The sequence below is a fragment of the Electrona antarctica genome (genome assembly GCF_951216825.1).
Source record: "Electrona antarctica genome assembly, chromosome: 8".
NCBI classification, from domain to species: domain Eukaryota; kingdom Metazoa; phylum Chordata; class Actinopteri; order Myctophiformes; family Myctophidae; genus Electrona; species Electrona antarctica.
The window spans coordinates 6,720,996-6,741,030 of NC_136789.1; the positions used below are offsets into that span (position 1 = coordinate 6,720,996).

Consider the following 20,035-nt stretch of genomic DNA (forward strand, 5'->3'; position numbering starts at 1 on the left):
CTTGACAGCCATTACATCCAAACAGAAAAGTCCTATTTGATTGCATTAAATGACTTTAAACAACATTCTCACTCGCCACTTTATTTGCCACTCGATCTGCCATGATTCACTTTATGCATGCGCATACCCTCTATATTATCCCTCTAGGCCTGACCTACCTTTTGAAAGAGAGAAAAAAAATCATTCAGCTGAATCAGCTCAGACAGCATACATATAACAATATGACATACAATAACAGTAGAGCAGTAGCACTAGCAGCAGTAGTTCTCAAATATTTTAATTTCAAGAACCCCTAACTCTCATAGTTACAGACCTGTCCTGTATCTGTCCAGTCCATTCTAATTAATGAATTATAATGAACCTTCAGCCGGACCCCACCTTGAGAAACACTGGCATCGAGGCTCAGCGCTGCCGTCCCAAGCATACTAGCATAGATTAGGCTTGACTCAGATATAGGCATATTTTACAGTGATGAACGAGTACATGAACCACGTGACCGGGCTGTTTTCTGCCCCCACAATGTCGTTTTCTGTTTTACTCTATGGCTATGGCTCTACTGCCTGCTGCCGACTAGTGCCGAATGGCAGTTGGCAGACCTCGCTTGCGCATGTGCTAAACGCAGGATTACCCGGACAAGACTGGTGCATCAGGCATGCATAGATTAAAAGCGTTCTTCTATGGTTAAACATTTGTAGCGAAGCTGCTTGAAACATTGAAACTTACTTCAGTGGTTACGTGACGCCTGATCTATGTGGAATTGACGTTCATTATATGCTAATTCAGATTGACCGTCCCGGGGAGGCGTGTGTGTAAATCGGGATTCATTCTGATTCTGGAATGTCAACTAGGTGTTTGGTGTCGTAATAGTCGTATAACTTCCACAGCAATCCACAGCACGTAAACACCGATCATCAGATTCGCACGCAGCAAATATCTTATGACCGCCCCGTATGTTGCTCTTCGAATATTGATCCACCACTGATAGAAGTGAAAATAAAGCTTTGGTATTTGTGACAGACACGCCCCCGAGTCATTCAGCAGTGGGCAGGAACACCGGTCACGCACGCGCAGCATGTCCTGCCGCTGTGGATGAATGATGATGTGGAGTCCAGTCAGTCCAGTCAGTCGGCAGTGAACAGCAGAGGTAACTGGTTCATTATGTTGTTTTGATCAATGAACAGTGAGGTGTGGGGTGTTGTTGTGCACAAATCAGCCGAGTAAAGCTGCATGGATGATTGCGATATGATATGATTTATTTAGTCAATCCTTCGAAGAGTAGAGTGTACACAAACTGGTAGCCCCTCTCGGAACCCTCGTAAAAGGTTTCTGACATTTGGAAAAAGGTAAACATCCAAATGTCAAAAACCTTTTACGAGGGTTCCAAGAGGGGCTAACAAACTGGTCGCCATATGTAACCTGATGTACAGTACACATGCACTGTACATATTGCGAAATGTAGGCTTCCGTAATTTAGCTATCAATGCATAAGTAACATTGGCATGTAACGTACGTAGCTTCAATAACTACTGCAGGTTTGGGTTGAGTGGTTAAAGACATCAATCCTTATCCAATAAACTATTACACCTCTCATATAGTTAAAAGGCTACAAGCTCAACTCCAGTTTCTGAACAGAGTTAAAGTGTTTCTGTTCTGAGTGAGACCTGTGGTGGCGATTACTATGTACCATAGGGTTGTAAAACTAAACTACCCAAGACAATTAATGTTAATGTGGAAATTTTGGGTGGACATTATTTCCATCTGACACACATATTATTATTGACATCCATTGAATTAGGGTGCTGCTGCTATCTTTAACCTTCATTTGTCCTGTTGATATTGAAAGTGTAAAGAGTGGCTAATATACTGGTGTTTACATTGGCATGTTGCAACTGCTGCTATTATTTCATTCTGATGATTGTTATGTTGTTTCTTAATTTTTCTAGGTAAATGTGATGGCCTCTTTGGCTCAATCCTTCAAGCCGAAACCAGACAGTTTCTGAGGAGTGCCAACTTGGAAAAGTGTTTTCCTCTGCACTGCTGAGCCATATCTACATAATTATTAAACATCAACTTGAAAGTGTTGATATTCTACTGAGAACAGTTCAACTACATCTGCAAACAATAATATTACATCCAGTGTGATTAATCCCATACTACATGCAAAGGAATGACACTACAAATCTAAACGGAGACATTTTTGGAAAGTATCATAAATATATATATATATTTTCCATCAAGCGCTGAATCTTTCCAGTTTTGATTGTCAGTTGTATTTTCACTTCTGGAATCATGGGGGCCACAGGCTACGGCTACTATCGCACAGTCATTTTCCTGTGCATGTTCTTTGGCTATGCACTATACTTCTTTAACAGGAAGACCTTTGCCTTTGTCATGCCCTCTGTGATGGAGGAAATTGAACTGGACAAGGGTGACTTAGGTAAGACAATACATTGCATATCTTTCTACCTGCATGGCTTGAAGTGAAAGTACCATTATATTTGTATTTGATATTGCACATCTCATGGTTCTCGTCAAATAGTTGTGAACATTAAATGTATGGTAAGTGATTGTATTTGGTTAAAATAAGTGTATAGCTCTATATTCTGATACTAATCATTGCTATAGTGTTTGTTGAGTAACAGTCTCCAGGGCTCTTAAGTAAACAGAAAATGCATGTTCAGGTCGGGATACCAATTATATCCAATCAGGATAGAGAACTCAAATAGGATACAGATTAAAGAGCAGACAAAATTGGAACTGGAACACTATAAAAATGAAACTTATAAATGGGTAGTCTCTCCTGATTGTTACTACCCGAAATTTTATTTTATGTTTATCAAAGCGCTGGAGAGACATAGGGACACTCCTGTTACTGAACAAACATAATTACTATCAGGATATATTGCTTTAACTTTAAAGGACAACTTTAGTTTTTTTCAACCAAGGTTCATGTTTTAGGTTGTTATTAGAGAAAGTATAAGATGAGATTCTTTTTCATTTTCTGCTTTTTTTTCGTTTTAGGGATTTTAGCTGTTTTTGACAGGGGGGCGGGGTCATTGGAGCATGGGGTTAAATATATATATATTTATTTTTACAAAATATGGTGATTTATTTTTTGTATTATTTACTATAGTCCTAATAGACCTCAGAAAATTACACCTGGCCACAGAAGATCACAGGATCTACTGAATGTGAAGGAGGCCTACTGGGTCATAGGCTCAATATGTCAGTTTGACACATCTTTTACTTTCTCTAATAACAACAACCTAAAACATGAACCTTGGTTGAAAAAAACTTCAACCAAAACATATTACCCTACCCTACCTTAACATATTACGCTTACCCTACCTTAACTTCAACTATGATAATGAATACCCGACGTAGAAAGTAACAGACAAGGAATGGTGTAGTACAATCTCTACATTGTTGTTTTACCCCTAAACTTAAGTTCCTATTTGTCTCTGCAGGTCTGATCACCAGCAGCCAGACCATGGCCTATGCTGTTAGTAAGTTTGTCAGTGGAGTGCTGTCAGATCGGATTAGTGCCCGTTGGCTTTTTGCCATCGGTCTGTTCCTGGTGGGGGGCATCAATGTGGCATTCTCCTGCTGTTCCACTGTGCGCATGTTCGCACTTCTCTGGTTTATCAACGGCTTGGGCCAAGGCTGTGGCTGGCCTCCCTGTGGGAAGGTTCTACGCAAGGTAATGCTATCCACTCGACACTTGTCTTTACTGTGTGAGGGGAGTGGGGACCCCATATCCTTGATGTGGTTCCTGGGTATCCCCAGCTAAATGATTGATAGTTAGGAGCCAAATGGACAGTTATGGGTCTAATCCCAAGACTAAGGCCCAAACCACACCAATGCAACTCATTGCAACAAAACAGTTTTAAAGACATGTAACACCAATGCTAATGCCATCGGGCAATAGTTTCATGCAACTACTCACAACCGTTTGGTTGCAAGGAGTTGCATGGCGAATCATTGGTGCCGTTTGGGACTAAGAGTGTACAAAATAAATGGAACCAAATGGACCCATACGTTAACACTGAGGATTCTACAGTCTAGATTGGGCTCCTAGAGATGTAAAATAAAACATATAGTGAGTCCTCAACATTGTTCTGGACAGGTAGTGACACCTCATAAGAGCGGAACTTTCTGAGGTATAAGTTGTTCCCACCTCTTGAGCTTGTGTTTGTGGTTAGTTACATGAAAGTATGCCAGTCAGTGGCTGGCACTGTTGCAAGCGTAGTGACTAGTGAGGAATTCTATCTCTTGCCCTCAGACTCGCCTGACGTCTTAGGTTAGAGAATACTCACACTCATCTGTTTCAGACACTCATCTCATGTCAAGTGATGAGTGACAGGACATGCAGCTAAACGGAAAAGGATATCTTATTACTTGTTAATAGATGATTCATTCATCTTGTTTTAGGAATGTATTTAACTGTTATATATAGCAGGATGGTTGTCATTTGATAATCATAAGCACCATATTACCACTGTCAACCTATTTTCCATTGAACTGGAATTTGTTTCAACATAGGTACTTATATGTCAGGAATGAGGAGGGTTAGTTGCATCACAACCTAATTGACTTAGTTTGTTAGACTCATCATTAACCACTTATCCCTATATACTTTGTTGACCCCCTTGAGGGGCCCTCTTTTTCTGCCCAAAATAGCCGATCTACAAGCTATAAATACATCACATTCTTCTCTCTGACTGGCTATCTGTTTGTGAGTATGCTCATGCATGTGTGGGTGTAGGTTTATGTAATGTCATTCCGGAAAAGAAAGAAATGGTGCAGACAGACACACACGCACGCACGCACGTATGTACGCGCGCACACTTCTATCTCATTGAAATACCTCTTCGGGGGGTTTCATATGTGTAGAATCAAATTCTGATGTTCTATTTTCAATTTCAGGTCAAACTCGACTGCTAAATGTTGGGTCAAGGTTAAATTGTTATATTTTCAACTGCAGCTCAATCAAAGGTTAGGTCAAAGTCTATCTCACACTTTCGCTGCACATTCAAACCGGTGTATGAGAGTGAAGAATGATGGAGTCTACCCTTTGTCAGCAAGTACGATGGAGATGAGCAGTGTCCAGGTACTGGTATCTGTTCAACTGTCAGCCCCCCATGTGCTGCAACCACATGCATTTCAATGATGATCCCTGCATCAGTTTTGTCATGCAGCTGAGGTATGACTATGATATACATCCCACCGCTGGGTTGTATGTTGTAGAGCTGCACCGGCTAGTTACAGCATATCTGCTTTGTTACATTTCTGCTTGGAGGAGAAAGTGTGAGATAGACATTGACCTGACCTTTAACACGTGAGATTTATCTGCAGTTAAAAATATAACAATTTAACCTTGACCTAACCTTAAGCACATGAGTTTTACATGCAATTGAAAATAGAACATCAGAAATGGATTCTACACACAAGCGGTTTTCGCCATGGCATTTAGTGGCAATCTTGGATAATGCAAAATTTGGGAAACCATGGCAAGCCAAAAAGGACACCATATTAATTCAAATCAACTAAAAAAACGTCATAGGAAACTACTTTTTAGGTTTAGTATTGAACACATGGGAGTGTCAATGGACTACATGTCTCTCCTGCTGGTAAGTGGTAACCATTGGCACTTCCTTCCCCTGATTAAAAGATATGTGATCAAAGAACTTGAAAAAAGGTATACTGTATATGACACAAAGTAACATCGTAAATGATTGGGAGGCTCTTTCGGTTAAAAGCTTTAGGCATAAGGGGTAATAAGGCGGCGAGCAAGATGCGGCCCTTTATCTGTACATTTTGTGAGTCATTTTACATTTTACAGTGTTGCTGAAAGGTTGACTAGCTAGCTAATGATGTTTGACATCATTATTACTAAGTACACATTCACATTGAAAACATTGTTCTCTCATGTCAATCTGGCTTGCTATAACTTCTAAAGCACCGCTCTAGGAGATGGATGACTGGAGCGTGTCCATATTAACCAGTAAATATTTGCCTTGTTTTGTCTACCGTTTGCATTTTAAAACCTCAAGTCGTCACATAAAAGAATGACTTCCAAGTTGATAGATGTTTGACATATCTTATTTGGTCAAGCTGCATCAGTTCATTTGTGCTAGTTTGAATGCAGATACATTGAGCAATTAACTATAATTATTTCTCTTCTTCCACAGCACTTATCCTTTACTAATCAAATATCACACATTGTTATTTTTTAGTATACACTTACTGTCCACTGCAACATCTTGCTTGTGCAGAGGCGTCTGGGGGTCCTGACCTTAGACTGCTATAAAAGCAGTACTGTTCAAAGGGCGAGGAATAAATAGTCATTGGCAGGTGTGTGTGCCAACAGTGAAGGAACAGGATTATATTACAAGAGACTACATTTTGAGCGCTGCTTTAACAGAGCTTTTACAAAGGCATAATGCAAAACGTCTTCATACTCTGCCATTTGAGACTGCCTATATGCCCAGTATGTAATGCAAAGCTATTTATTCTATTTTTACTGCAGTAAAAGCAGTAACTTTATAGCACCACATTCTGTCTTGGCACAGTACAGAAGGCTGCATTTTCTCTGGGTCAGTGTTTACCACCCATTTTGGGCGGGAACCCCTTTTGGTGTTAGCATTATGTTATGCTTTAGTTATTGAAAAATATCAGATCTACAAGCTCATAGCGCGCCACCGAGTGGCGCGCTACGAGCTTGTAGGTCTGCTATTTTTGAAAAATCGAAGAACGACTGACATAGAAACAGCTTTTTCAGAAAACTGTCAGGATGTAGAAGACATTTTTTGAATCTGATCTCAGGTCAAAATGGGTTAACCCCTAGCCACTGTGGCTCATCAGTTTATTAAAGCAACCTGAACCTATGTATGGCTTTCTGTAATTAGCCTGGGGATTCTCATGTTACTGGTGTCAGCTGATCTATCTGTGAGTGTTAGTCTGAAGAAGTACTGCACACCTTGAAACACCACATCAAATTATTTTTAAACTATTGAAATTAAGGGAGTTTCTCAGTTTGCACACTTTGTTTTTGTATATAGGATTTGAGTTGATGTTGCTTTAGGTGTGCCATTATGTCATTGTCAGAATACTCTATTGAGCGGTATCTGTATGTAAGAAGAATCCAAACACTGCTAAGATGGTGTGCTACTGCACTCTGCAGAGCCTTTCTGAGATGGCAATATTATTATATAAGTGCTTTTGTCTTGCCCTTACATGTCACCCACAGTCGTATAGACAGTGTAACTTGCATACTTATAAAGTATTACATTTAAAATGTCTTGGATTTAATCAGAAATGTGAAATTCAAGGCCTAAAAATGTCTTTAAAAATATCTTGAATTGTAGGAGTTAGGGCATTCAATTTGATCTGGGGTAGAATTAATGAGCGTTTTGCAGAAAGAGGAGTTGTTTCACTCCGTTATTTAATTCCCGACTTGAGCAGATACGGAATGCAAACCAACAATACATTACTGGGTACACTCTGCTTTGGCAGGTGGCGGTACGCCCGAAAGTAACTTCCGATGGGGCTGCAGCTCGGTGAAGGAAAAACAAACACTACAATCCATCTATGCATGGAAAATGCAAAGCTCCTACAAGCTAACGGCACGTTGCGATGTGATCCCCATCTGTAGCTGTAGTGTAGTCCTTACATTTGTGCATTAAAAATGTGCATATACTGTACCCTGTATACTACAGAGTAAAATCCTCAGTGTTAATTTTACTCTGAGTGTACAAATATTTGTAATTCCATGATCTGTTGAAAATAAGTAACAACCCAAACAACCTATGAATCAGATTTGTTTTATTGTTTTGCATATTATTCTGTTGCATGTGCGGCCGGTTACTAGTAAATAACGGTCACATACTAGATCCTTATGTACTGTATATGTCCCTTTCCCCCCCAGTGGTTCGAGCCATCCCAGTTTGGAACATGGTGGTCTGTGCTTTCCTGCAGCATGAACCTGGCTGGAACTCTGGGTCCACTCATGGCCACAGTCCTTCTTCAGTACTACGGCTGGAGGACCATCATAGCCGTATCAGGACTTGTCTGTGCATCCTTCTCATTCGTCTGTCTGGTGTTTGTGAAGAATGAACCAAAAGACGTGGGGCTGCCCTGCATTGCAGCTGTGGCTAAGAAAGGGACAGCTGGAGGTACTGTACAGTGAAACAAATTCCAGTTATGTACAGTAGTAACAGTACAATATGAATGACCTTTCTATTGATTTCAATTGCAGGTTAATTGTGTGTATGAGGAACACATTTTATTACTTTTACTACTTTTGGTTGCTGTACATGGTATCAATGTATAATAAGATAGGTAAATCTTTAGACACCCTCAACTTCTCAAGACATAACTGTGGTGGCTATAGCAGCCAATAACAGAAAAAGATGTACTGTAGATAGGAGTCATAGGACACAAAAGAAGCTACAGCATCATTATTATAAAGTAAGCAAAAGCTCTTATCATAGGCAAGCAACCTCGCTGCTGAAGTGACTTATTTAGCTAGGTAGGATTTTACGCTTTCTTCTGTTTCCTACACCAGGTAACAGCACGTTCTGTGAGTTTCTCACGTCGCCTTTCCTGTGGGTCCTGTCCCTGGCCTACTTGGTGGTGTTTGGGGTGAAAACAGCTGCCACTGACTGGGGACAACTCTTTCTCATCCAGGAGAAAGGACAAACAGCTCTAATGAGTATGGTTTTCCAACTAAAACTCTTGTTGTTGTTGATTTACTAAATGGACCACAGCTTCTTACCGCAACCATGTTGCTAACAGGTAGCTCCTATATGAGTGCCCTGGAGTTGGGAGGCCTAATGGGCAGCCTTGCATCAGGATTCCTCTCAGACAGAGCTGTGGCTCGGGTAAGTTAAGACGGTCAGAGTTTAACACAACTTTTTACAAAACTCTGTATTTGATGTCACATTTTTATGTCTCCTGTTTCACTCCAGCGAGGACTAGGTACACATGGCAACCCTCGCCATGGCCTGCTCCTCCTCATGATGTCTGGTATGTGTATCTCCATGCACCTCTTCAGAGTCACCGTCACACCCCAAGTCCCTGAGGTGAGGATGGTTTTCTTATATCTGTGAAGATCAGTTAGGTGCTGTCATCTGTTTACCCCACTGCACTGTTAAATCCTCTGTGTTAATTTAACCCCGTGTTTCACAAATGTAACCAAATAGATGCTTGATGAATGTCAGGCTATAATTTATCACATACAAATGGCCTTATTTTCCCACAAATTACAGGTCCATTCAGTTACATTTGTAAACTCAGGGTTACCAATGGATACATTAACAGTGAGGATTTTACACTGTAGCAAGAAGGTAGACTAAAATAGAATTTAAAACTGTTGTATATGCTCATTCTTCAGGCTCCTCGTTGGGTCCAAGCCCTTCACTCTGTGTACATCCTCATCGGGGTTTCAGAGCAGGAGGTTTGATAATTCATTGGCAGTAATTTGTGAGTTGAAATAAACATCAAAGATGCTTTGCTACAAGCAGAATCTGCTAGAGCTATTTACAGGTGTTGCAAGTTCCACCTCTTGCTGGTAATCCTTGGTGGCAGGATGGTCTGAGCATTACGAGTACCAGCTGTCAGGGTCATCAGTTGCGAGCCATCCTTCCTTGATGTTTCTCCCCTTTCATCCCAGAACATCTCTGGATGGTAGGACCTGCGGTCAGGGATGTCTCCCTGCAGTGGGTCCTACTCCCTGAGCCAAGTCTGAACCTGGCTGCATACCTTCTGCTTCTTGACTGGGAGCTGTCAGTGAGGCTAAGATTCGCCTGCTCCAGGGTTCCAACTGCGGGCTCTTGTCAGCCATATCCATCTTGATGTGGTCTCGGCTACCGTGGCTATCTCCCCAGTGGCTTTCTTAGGTCCAAATCGATCTTCTGCAAGAAGTAGCGCACTAATGTTGCTGAGAAACCACAGCAGCCAACTTCGATGGGGAATAAGGCAGCGGCTGCGTACCATCCTTTGACAAGAGCCTCATCAATCAAATCCTGGTACTTGGCTTTCTTCAGTTGGTGAGAGATGGCTAGCCTGTCCTCTCAGGGCACTGTTAATTCTAGCACCGTCTATGGCAGCTGTGGTAACTGCATTTGTAACTGTACTGTGCTGTTCACCGAAACAAATTCCTAACATGTTTTACATGTATGGCAATAAAGGCTGCTGATTCTGACCAAGATGGTTTTCGTGCTCCTGGATAGTAGGATCATGTCTGGTTTGAGAGACTCTTTTGGAAAAACAAGTTTCCTTTTCAGGTCCACTTGCATCCCCCAGCCAGACACTCGGTATAAAATGGAAGGTGGGTTCTTGGCAGTCCAAGCCCTTCATCCTGTGTCCGTCCTCATCAGGGTTTCAGAGCAGGAGGTTTGCTTATGAATTGGCTTTACCTGTTTGTGGCCTGTTTGCATGCCTGCTCATCCAATTGCCGCCATCTGTAACGGTCTGCTGCTGGTGGTAAATTCACCCGAGGTTTCCTCTCGATGCCCTCCAAACTCTTGAATTCACCCCCTCTTGTGCTCTGAACTGGTTCAGCAGAGAGGTCGGGGGCACTGTGTTTTGCCTGCTGGCCCTGGTCATCCGTCGACTGACAAGCAATGCTAGTGATCTCAGACATGGCTTTCTGAGTCATAGCAGGTGCTTTGTGTTGCTGTAGTTGCTCTTTGCACTTAGACTTGCCTTGGTGAATCTTTATGCCACATTCATTCCGCTGGTAGACTAAAAGATAATTTAAAAATGTTTAAAAATGTTGTATGCTCATTCCTCAGGTGGCTCCTCTTTGGGTCCAAGTCCTTCATCCTGTGTCCGTCCTCACCGGGGTTTCAGAGCAGGAGGTTTGCTTATTCATTAATTTGATGGCTTTACCTGTTTGTGGCCTGGGCTTTTAATAAGACATTCAAGAGCATCCTGTTCCTATACTCACACTCTCTCTCTATCTCCCCCCCCCCTTCCTTCACAGATCTGGATCCTCTTCCTTGGTGCTGTGTTTGGTTTCTGTTGCTATGGACCAATTGCCTTGTTTGGAGTGATAGCCAATGAATGTGCCCCATCAAACTTCTGTGGAACCTCCCATGCCATTGTAGCTTTAATGGCCAATGGTAAATGGCTTACTAATACTAACTTTATCTACCAAACACAAGGTTTTTTTTCGTTTTTTTTCACCAAAATATTCCTGAATGAATATTTATTTGTTTTTTTTGTTTAAGGGTTAAAACTATATTCTGATATCAATCATTGCTTCAATGTATAGGAGACCCGTTACTGAACAATCTATAGCAGGGGTATTCAATAGGGGGCCTGTGACCCCTAGGGGGTCCTCGGAGATACTGCAGGGGGCCCGCCAAATCTTTGTGTATTAAGGACTTTATTTTTGTAATTTTTACATTAACCACTTGAACCTTCGCATCACTATTATGGGGGAACATTAGCTGGAAATGGGAGACTTACAAGCTCAACTTGTAGATCGCTTGAAGACCCCTGATCTATAGTATAGATTATTCTAGTCTCTCCAACCCTTTAGTAAACAATGTTCAGGTGGTGTTACTAATTTTATCCAACTCATACAAGACACAGAATAAACTAGAACTGCACTCTGTCAAGTGCCTACATGCTTGTTGCACACAAGTAGGCCATAAATGGCTTACTAGTGCGCAAGCAAGCAAGTACTGTAGACCGCTACAAACTTTCAAATCTCAGCCTCTCTGTGAAAGAACGTTTGCAATATTGAATTATTAGGTTTAGCTATTTGCTACGTACCTTGCTTTTGGAGGAAAAGTATGGTAATGATTACTTACGCCTGTTATGGCAGTGGTGTCAGATTACATACATGTATACATAGGGGCATTACCTTTAGTCCACCCGACACTGAAACATATCATTACGTCACCATCGTAAACCAATTATACCCTGGCATTGGTACATATCTTCATCACGTCATGGGACATACGCTTCGTAGCATGACGGAAAACATACCTGCATGGTCTGCTTCCGTATGTCCCGTGCCAGCATATGACGTCATATCATATGCTGCTAAGGGACATTGGTACATATCTTCATCACGTCATGGGACATACGCTTCGTAGCATGACGGAAAACATACCTGCACGGTCTGCTTCCGTATGTACCGTGCAAGCATATGACGTCATATCATATGCTGCTAAGGGACATAGCACCTGACTGATAACATTACTTGCACGCTCTGCTTGCGCAAGTAACTAGGGATGAAACAATGAGCAGGCGAATTGCAACTATAAAATTGTTGCTAAATTCTGATTATATTACACATTACTTGTGGAGCACACCCCAACCAAAGTTTTTCACAATGCATTTATGTACTTGAATTGAATCTTGATAAATAATCTCTCTCCTGATTGGATAAAATTTGTACCCCAACGTGAAAATGTATTTACTGTTTACTAAAAAGCTGGAGAGACAAGGAGACCCATATTATTGAACACTCTAATATAGCAATGATTATTATCAGGATATAAAGTTTTAACTTTTTAACAAAACACATCACTTACACCACCATCTTTTTCTGTTACAGTTGGGGCGTTTATAGCTGGACTCCCATTCAGCAGTGTTGCAAAAGAATACAGCTGGGACATGGCATTCTGGATAGCTGAGGTGTCAATGGCCGTTACCACTGTATGCTACTTCTTGGTGTGCAACATGCGTACCAAAATGGGACGAATTTCAGAGAAAATTGATTGATATCCTCTTCAACTGTGCCAGTTGTTGATGCCCTGTTTCAGTATGTGACTTGATGGACAGTCTATACATACATACAGAGCACTGCACATTCAGTTCCACCAAGGATAACCATTTTGTCTATAAGTGATTCATCTTAAGGTATTATACACAAATTAGATGGATGCACTCACTTTTAAAAAAAAGGTTGCTGAACTGGAATAAATCATAACACTTAACTCTGAATGATGCACAATGAGCTACAGTCACCATGCATGTACATAATACACTTTTGTCATACTGAATATCATGTGGGCAGGCAATAGTTATTTTGGTTGTGCTTGAATTTCTTGACTTCACTCACTAGACCAAAACACTTGAAAGTTCTTCATTACAAAACTTCAGTGAAGCCAAGAATCTTGAATGCAAATCATGAATGTTTACAGGTTTGCACATAATTATTCTTGGTTAATTATATGGAGATATTGACAGGTCTGTGTTCACTCTTCCCTTTTATGATACCTCATATTTCACTGAAGAAAGGCAATGCTATATTTTTCTAGATCACATTGTGCTACAGTATATGACCCAAACAGATTTGTTTTTCATGGGACACAACTTGTGAATGGTGATGTATTTTGAAGCAGGAGTTTATGGTCTGGTCTTTGGTACAGAATAGAGGTTCTGTCACTGCCATTGTAATTATACAGCAGGAATGCTCCCTGAAGCTGTTATACAGCATTAACCTTTTCAATCTCTATAATGCATTACTCTTGTATAAACTATACTTTATTAATAACAATTATGTCTGCTCAGTGCCATTTGGCATATTTTTAAACTTACTGGAATTTTTATATTGACCTGTAAGAAGGAATAATGATGTACATTTCTTAGTTGCAGTGGACATATGCTATTCAAGTCAGATGAACTCCCAAAATGTGTGCAAAGACATTCTAAAGTGATATGGGGTCAATATTTATTTTGTATATGTGTATGGTTTATTTGTCCTAACTTATTTGTCCTTACTCTGCCATTGTGGCTGGCAATGTTCACTATTACTGTGCTAACATCAACATAATAAAGATATAACAATACATACAAGATATGTCAGTGGCGTATACAAGAATTAATTACTGACCTGGCATCAAATGGGTGGGTGGGCACACTTGCGCAGTTGCGCACATGTGAATCGTGTGCTCCCCCCTTTTTTAAATTAATTGATACTTATTTTTCCTTTCAATTTCCTCAAAATATGAAGTCAGGTGTCTTTGAGATTGGCATGTGTCGCAAATGCCAATAGTTCCGTTAGTAGACGGCTAGTCGGCTACATAATCAGTTCCCACTTCCCAGAAGTTCACGCCAGCTCTGGCATACAAACGGGAGGGGTGAGAAACAACTGCTAGAAGACACTTTATCCCAACACTTCCCAAATATAAACTATAATTCAAATGACCGTAAAACAACAGTAGGCTAAGTTACAACACCCCCCAGGCAGCCTACTACTAGCACCATTATTCCATAATACAGTGTTTAAGTGAGTGCAGTGCACATGCACGCATGTGCACACACACTTCACAGTATATTGCAGAGTGCACACCAACAGCTAGTTTCAAATCGCTTCCAAATTCCAAATTAAGCAAGATAGCACCCCATAGCGTACTAGCAGACAACATGGGGCCCAATCAATGAAAATCCTTTACAATTATGACCTTTGATGTCTTCAATCACGTAGTAATCCATAATCAAGGGCGGACACTGTTGTGGAGTTTGCCGGCCCAGTAAAGATGAACTCTGCAGGATACAACTGTTGCTCTCCTCCAGGGACTGCTGCTTCCTTCCAAAAACTTGGCAATAAATGTTTGGCATTGTGAGGCTAACATTTAGGCTACTCTCAGAGAGGCTTCTCGTTTGTATTTAATCATAAACAAAGACGCGAGTTTCCAGAGTGAAGAAAAACAAATCTGCCACATTCTAGAAACACAATAGTGGCATCAGGCTTGACGACTCACCAGGCCTACCTTGGCCCACCCGTGGATACGCCCCTGATAAGTTAATATGGATATGTTATTGAGGATCTTCATTTAGGCTACAGAAATATGGTAGACCTGCTTTGTGGTGTAATTAGAACTAAGTATGAGATGGTGCCTGAACCCACATTGAATATAAACCAAGTACAACAGACAAACCTTTAGGTATTATCTTCAACCACACTATCATGGTTCCATCATGTTGATAATATTGTGAGCAAAATGGGAAGTGCTCTTTCCTATTTGGCTGTTACTAGAAGAATTTCTAAGGGTCTGCAACCATGATGTAATTAAACAGGCAGTGATGCAAATAGCCTGCATCCTTAAACCCTTTGGTGTGGTTTAAACCACACCAAAGGGTCGGGTTGGGACAAAACGGTTTTTAAGGTAGTCAACACCAATGCAACTCAAACCTGACCCTTTGGTGTGGTTTGACCAAAGGGTCAGGTTAGACTCACTAAATTGAGAAAGGACCCAATCATGTCACCCTCCAGGGGTCCTGGGATGCAATACTGTACTCAGTACTGTACTCTAACGCTGTTGACTCATAAAATGTCCCTGGGACCCATCTAAAAAAAAAGTTATTAGAACATTGGTCTCATCATCAAACAAGACATGCAATAGAAGGAAGGTTTAATTTTCCCCAAGGGAATCATTTACCAGGTTATATTATACAAGTCATATAGCCAATTATGGTAAAACAGTATCTTCCAATATTGCAGGAACTTGGCTGATGTTTAACCATTATAATTGTATCGACTTGTTTATTTTTTTTTAATTATTAGTATTTTATAATTATTTTTTGTTAATTTGATTTGAGTATGTTGAAGAAACAGAATTAAATATATACATTATACATCATAATCATATTGTAAATTTGTATTTGTAAAAATGTATTTCTTAACTATTGTAAGTGAACTATTGTCTGTATGTGTATTGCATCCGTAGTGTTGTTGTGTATGATGTGTTTTTGATAGGAACCAAATGAACCCTTACGCTTACGGGGTCTCCACTCTCCATACCGAAGCGGATGGGTAGGCTACCATGTCATTAGGGTAGTTGGTCCAGCCGTAAAACAACAAACCCCCGGCCAGGCCGAATCCGAAACAGCACGCGATGACATGTTACAGCAAAAGAGAAGTTGCCCGCACTATATGGCCAAAAATGGTGTAATTAAGAGCCTCGTTCTTCACTGTACATTACGATAACCGCAACGAGTCAAATTAGGTAAGAATTGAGCTGTCCGTGGTGCTGAAATCTGGGCTTTAACAGTTGTCGCATGATGTAATTTAGCTTTTGTAGCAATCAGATCAGTGTTCATTTTTTCAGCAGATTTTGATTTAGTCTTTACACTGGTAGCCATCTATCTACTATAACTATATACTGTATATTTTGTAGCTAGTGTGTGTGGACAGTAAGTCTTCGATGTATGCAAGCTCCAGGGAATTGTCTCAATTGGGTCAAAACGCCAGTCGTCTCCGAGGCTACACATTGGGTTACTGATTTTAAAATCACATGAATTGCATGGTTTATACTTCACACAAGTAAAAATCATACTATGATGAAACTTGACTAGATTAGCCTGATAGTTGGCTTCCAATGCACATCATCTTGAGTAGGCTACTATGGTGCTCACAAAATCAGAAAGCAAACAATTACCAACCAATTTTTATTGGTTTGTTTATAACAATCATTACACCAACACATCTACAAACAAAGAAAATAAAATAAACTGTACACATGTACTTGAAACAGATACCTAAAACCCACATGGATATTGCTACTGCTGGTATGCATTTGACATCGTAAGTGTAGTTTGTCTCTTGGCATTCAATTAACTCATTTGTCTTGTATGGTTGTAATCCATTAGCTTGGCTAAGAAAACATTCCGTTTTTACCATCCTCACAATGTACCATTACGCACTGCGCATAGAAAATTTGAAAACCCTTTTCACAGAAGCTATACAAATTTATTGCAATGCTATCACATTACAGAGACAACCAATACACGCGATGCACAGGTCTGATAGGGAGAACTCCAATACTAGAGACTGTAGATTTATTGAACAGTTTGGTTAAGAAAAACTGCATGGTACAAGAGTTAACATACAGGAACAAAGCTTACAAACATTTTTACCCCCTTCCCCAATTACAAACAATAAAACCATGGGTTGCTCCATGAGTTCTCTCTCCATCCCAATCCCAACAGATTATGTATCATGTCCCTCATAAAGCATATGGAATGTTAGCATCTCAGGCAAGCTCTCAGTTGTTGCACCAACTCCACTAAACGGCAAGCTTGCATGTTGATACAGTAATCTGCTCATATCCCCCCCCCCCTCCCCCCTCCCACACATTGAAAATAAAAGCCATTGACATTTACAATGACCGCAATTGTTCTGGTGATGCAAAAAAAAAAAAAAAAAAGAAAAAAAAAGTGGGATGTGATGAAATCCACCTCTCCAAATGTACTTCTTTTATTTTGTAAAAAAAAAACAAAAAACAAAAAAGGGTGTTCTCTACAATCAAACTACTAAAAAACCTGCATTTAGAAAATAGTTGATAAAAATATTCCCCTGAATTGTACAAGAAAAAGAGGTACAGGGAGCGCTGATCAAAGATGTGGTGTGAGAGATGTTATTCAGCCGCCTCCTCATCTTCTTCTTTCTGTTCGGTTTCTTCTGTAGCGGGGGCCTGAAAAACAAAGCAGTGCAAGATGGTGTCTTATGCTTTGCAATGTTTTACATCTTAAACCATTCACAAAATCATCTTATTTGTCAGGTATTCATTACATAACACTGTCCCCACATAAGCCACTCACCTCTTCCTCGGCTGTGGCTTCACCATTCTCTGCGGGAGCCTCTTCCTCTTTCTCCTCGGGTGCAGCCTTCTCTACCTCTTTAGCTTTCTTAGGCTTAGCAGGTGCCTTCTACAAATACAGATTATTGGTTGACAACATACATTTTTAGTGTCAGTTTGATTATTATTATTTAATTTTAGTAACATTTTGAAAATGTTACCAGCTTTTGTAATGATATAAACTTTTTGCAATAAAATATGATGATTCTAACCTTTGTTGTTGGCTTTGCCTTGGGCTCTGCCTTTGGAACGGGTTTCTGCAGGGGGATATCAAATTAGAACAATATCGTTGCCTTTGTTCTCACTCTGTATGTAGCAACATTATACACATGCAGTCTATGGCAATAATATTGTCAAATTAGGGATACTTACATCTTTCAACCTATCAGATCTCCTCTTGGGCTGCAGAGTGGTTAGAGAATAGTTATTAAATCATTTGACATAATTCAGGTGAGTGTGATCTATACTGACCCCTGGTGGATATACAGACCAACTGTCAGATAATAATTTAATAAAGAATAATGCACCCCTGATCAAACAAACCCCATGTTAAATTGATTACTCCTTACCTCTGCTACCTCACCATCAGCGCCTGCCTATGAGACAAAACAAAAGACAAATGTTAGGACATCCTGCAAGCACACCTATTATGAGTTGGCTGTGGGCATTGGTAGTTTCATACAGGTCAACACATCAATATTTGTTTTGCTTAATGTATTCTCCATCACGCAGCCGCAGGGGTTGTCACCTGCCAAAACTGATCAACAAACTGTTAGCTTGTGGATCTGTCCTTTTTGGCAAACACAGGACACCGTCATACTGCTAAGTATAAATCTGCTGACGTCATGCTTCCGCGGTCTTCCCGGGCGTATACTCCGTAGTACAACAGTGCAGCGCGTCGAAAATAGCCGATCGTCAGGCGCCGCGTTGTGAGCTTGTAGGTTGGCTATCTTCGGCGCGCGACACCGCCGCGCGACGAAGTAATCACTGCTGTGAGAGGAGGGAAAAGCGGACCCCGCCCCCTCTCCACACATTCATTCAGCGTGTGTGATAAACGGGACATGTGGGGGTGGGGGGTTGGTTTGATTCGAGTCGTCCTCTGTGCCGACCCATCTACTATGTGTGTTCCCGCCATCCGTTCGAAATCCTAAACTCTCCGAGATGCTCAGCGATTCTCCGAATGGTCAGTCTCACAGAATCTACCAGAACCCCCAGCAACAAGAGAGATGTGACGGAGAAACGCCATTGCATTGCATAACCTGCACCACAAGGCATGAGCCGACAATAAATCGAAACGACACGACGAATGTTGAATTTTTTTTTAACCAACGCAATGGCGTCCATGATGCAATAACAATAACCAGACGAGCCTGTTGTTGTGGCCATTATTGAAGAAAATCGTCTTCTTAAAAGGGGAAGGCAAACATGGAAGCCATAATCAAGTCTCCGTGCCCGCTCCGAATAACAAAACATGAAGCTATAAGCCGACTTGTGCAAAGCATATTCACATTAAGCAATAAAGCATCTATCTTGTGGAATTTAAAGGCGATGTTTCAAAAATGTAAATACACGTAAGAATCAACGTCACCCACTAGAGGGAAAACAATATACCCACAACTTGTATCTGCAGAAATGCAATTTTTGCGTAAAGATGCCATTTGTTCGTTACTTTAAACACTGCATTTGTTTGAAATGTAGTTGACCATAATTATCACACCGTCCCAGTAAGACGTGGGATATCACAGTAAATGTAAATCAATTCGCACAAAGATAATCATAATCACTGCACGACGAACAGAAGACCGCGAAACAAACACTTATGGCTCCAATCAAAACAAAGAATATATAACGTTCTAAACTCGAAACGCAACGCCTGCATTCGACGAAGCAAATACCAAACATTTGGATAATTAGAGGAAACATTTGAACAACTCTGTGAAAACTGGTGGGTAAGCCAGCACAACTGCAAATCACAACTGTTTAGAAACGGTGTGCTATCAAATGCATGGGAAACTATGCTTCTACTCACTTTGCTCCTTTTAGGCATGGTTGGTTTGTGTGGTTTTGAAAAGAAAAAAAACGCGAAGCCTGTCTAAATAACAGGATAAAATGCCGTGTATATATATTCTTTAGACGAGTCTAGCAGTAGCGTCTGATAACAGCCAAGCGAGACGTTAATGTTCCATTGGAGGCAAAACTAGCTGAAACCGGATTGGATTCTCCCCCTCCCTCCTGGAACAAAGACAACACGGATGAGTAAGTGACGTCACGTCGAGGCGGAAGTATTTCGCATCGGGACACTTAAGCTAAAGCTATCCATCTGTACATTTGGATCAACACAACGTGTTTTACAGTGTGGAAATTGGCGGATGCATTGTTCGTGCACGTTAAACGTGTCTACGTCTTAGCACGGGCGCTACATTTGGGCAAAA

At 40.8% G+C, this 20,035-nt stretch overlaps 2 protein-coding genes across 4 annotated transcripts; one reads left to right on the forward strand and one right to left on the reverse strand.

The window, feature by feature from the left end:
• Positions 1-603: 603 nt before the first annotated feature.
• slc37a4b (solute carrier family 37 member 4b) lies at positions 604-13,616 on the forward strand. 2 transcript variants are annotated; one of them, XM_079508281.1, is made up of 11 exons: positions 604-1,144; positions 1,944-2,437; positions 3,468-3,700; positions 7,928-8,174; positions 8,567-8,713; positions 8,797-8,882; positions 8,970-9,083; positions 9,395-9,457; positions 10,797-10,862; positions 10,988-11,126; positions 12,575-13,616. In XM_079508281.1, exons 2-11 carry the CDS (start codon positions 2,290-2,292, stop codon positions 12,739-12,741), a joined length of 1,410 nt encoding a protein of 469 aa, XP_079364407.1. In that variant the 5' UTR covers positions 604-1,144; positions 1,944-2,289; the 3' UTR covers positions 12,742-13,616. The 2 variants fall into 2 exon arrangements, with proteins under 2 accessions (XP_079364407.1, XP_079364408.1); XM_079508282.1 differs by lacking the exon at positions 9,395-9,457 and having other exon boundaries at positions 607-1,144.
• A 2,783-nt stretch (positions 13,617-16,399) lies between these two features.
• Positions 16,400-19,826, reverse strand: hmgn1b (high mobility group nucleosome binding domain 1b). Of its 2 annotated transcripts, none has more exons than XM_079508210.1 (6): positions 19,633-19,826; positions 18,173-18,199; positions 17,976-18,005; positions 17,816-17,860; positions 17,566-17,673; positions 16,400-17,438 (listed from the first exon to the last, which is right to left on the reverse strand). In XM_079508210.1, the coding sequence occupies exons 1-6, from the start codon at positions 19,648-19,650 to the stop codon at positions 17,382-17,384; spliced, it is 285 nt and encodes a 94-aa protein (XP_079364336.1). In that variant the 5' UTR covers positions 19,651-19,826; the 3' UTR covers positions 16,400-17,381. The 2 variants fall into 2 exon arrangements, with proteins under 2 accessions (XP_079364336.1, XP_079364337.1); XM_079508211.1 differs by having other exon boundaries at positions 17,566-17,675; positions 17,824-17,860; positions 19,633-19,824.
• Between the last annotated feature and the right edge of the window lie 209 nt (positions 19,827-20,035).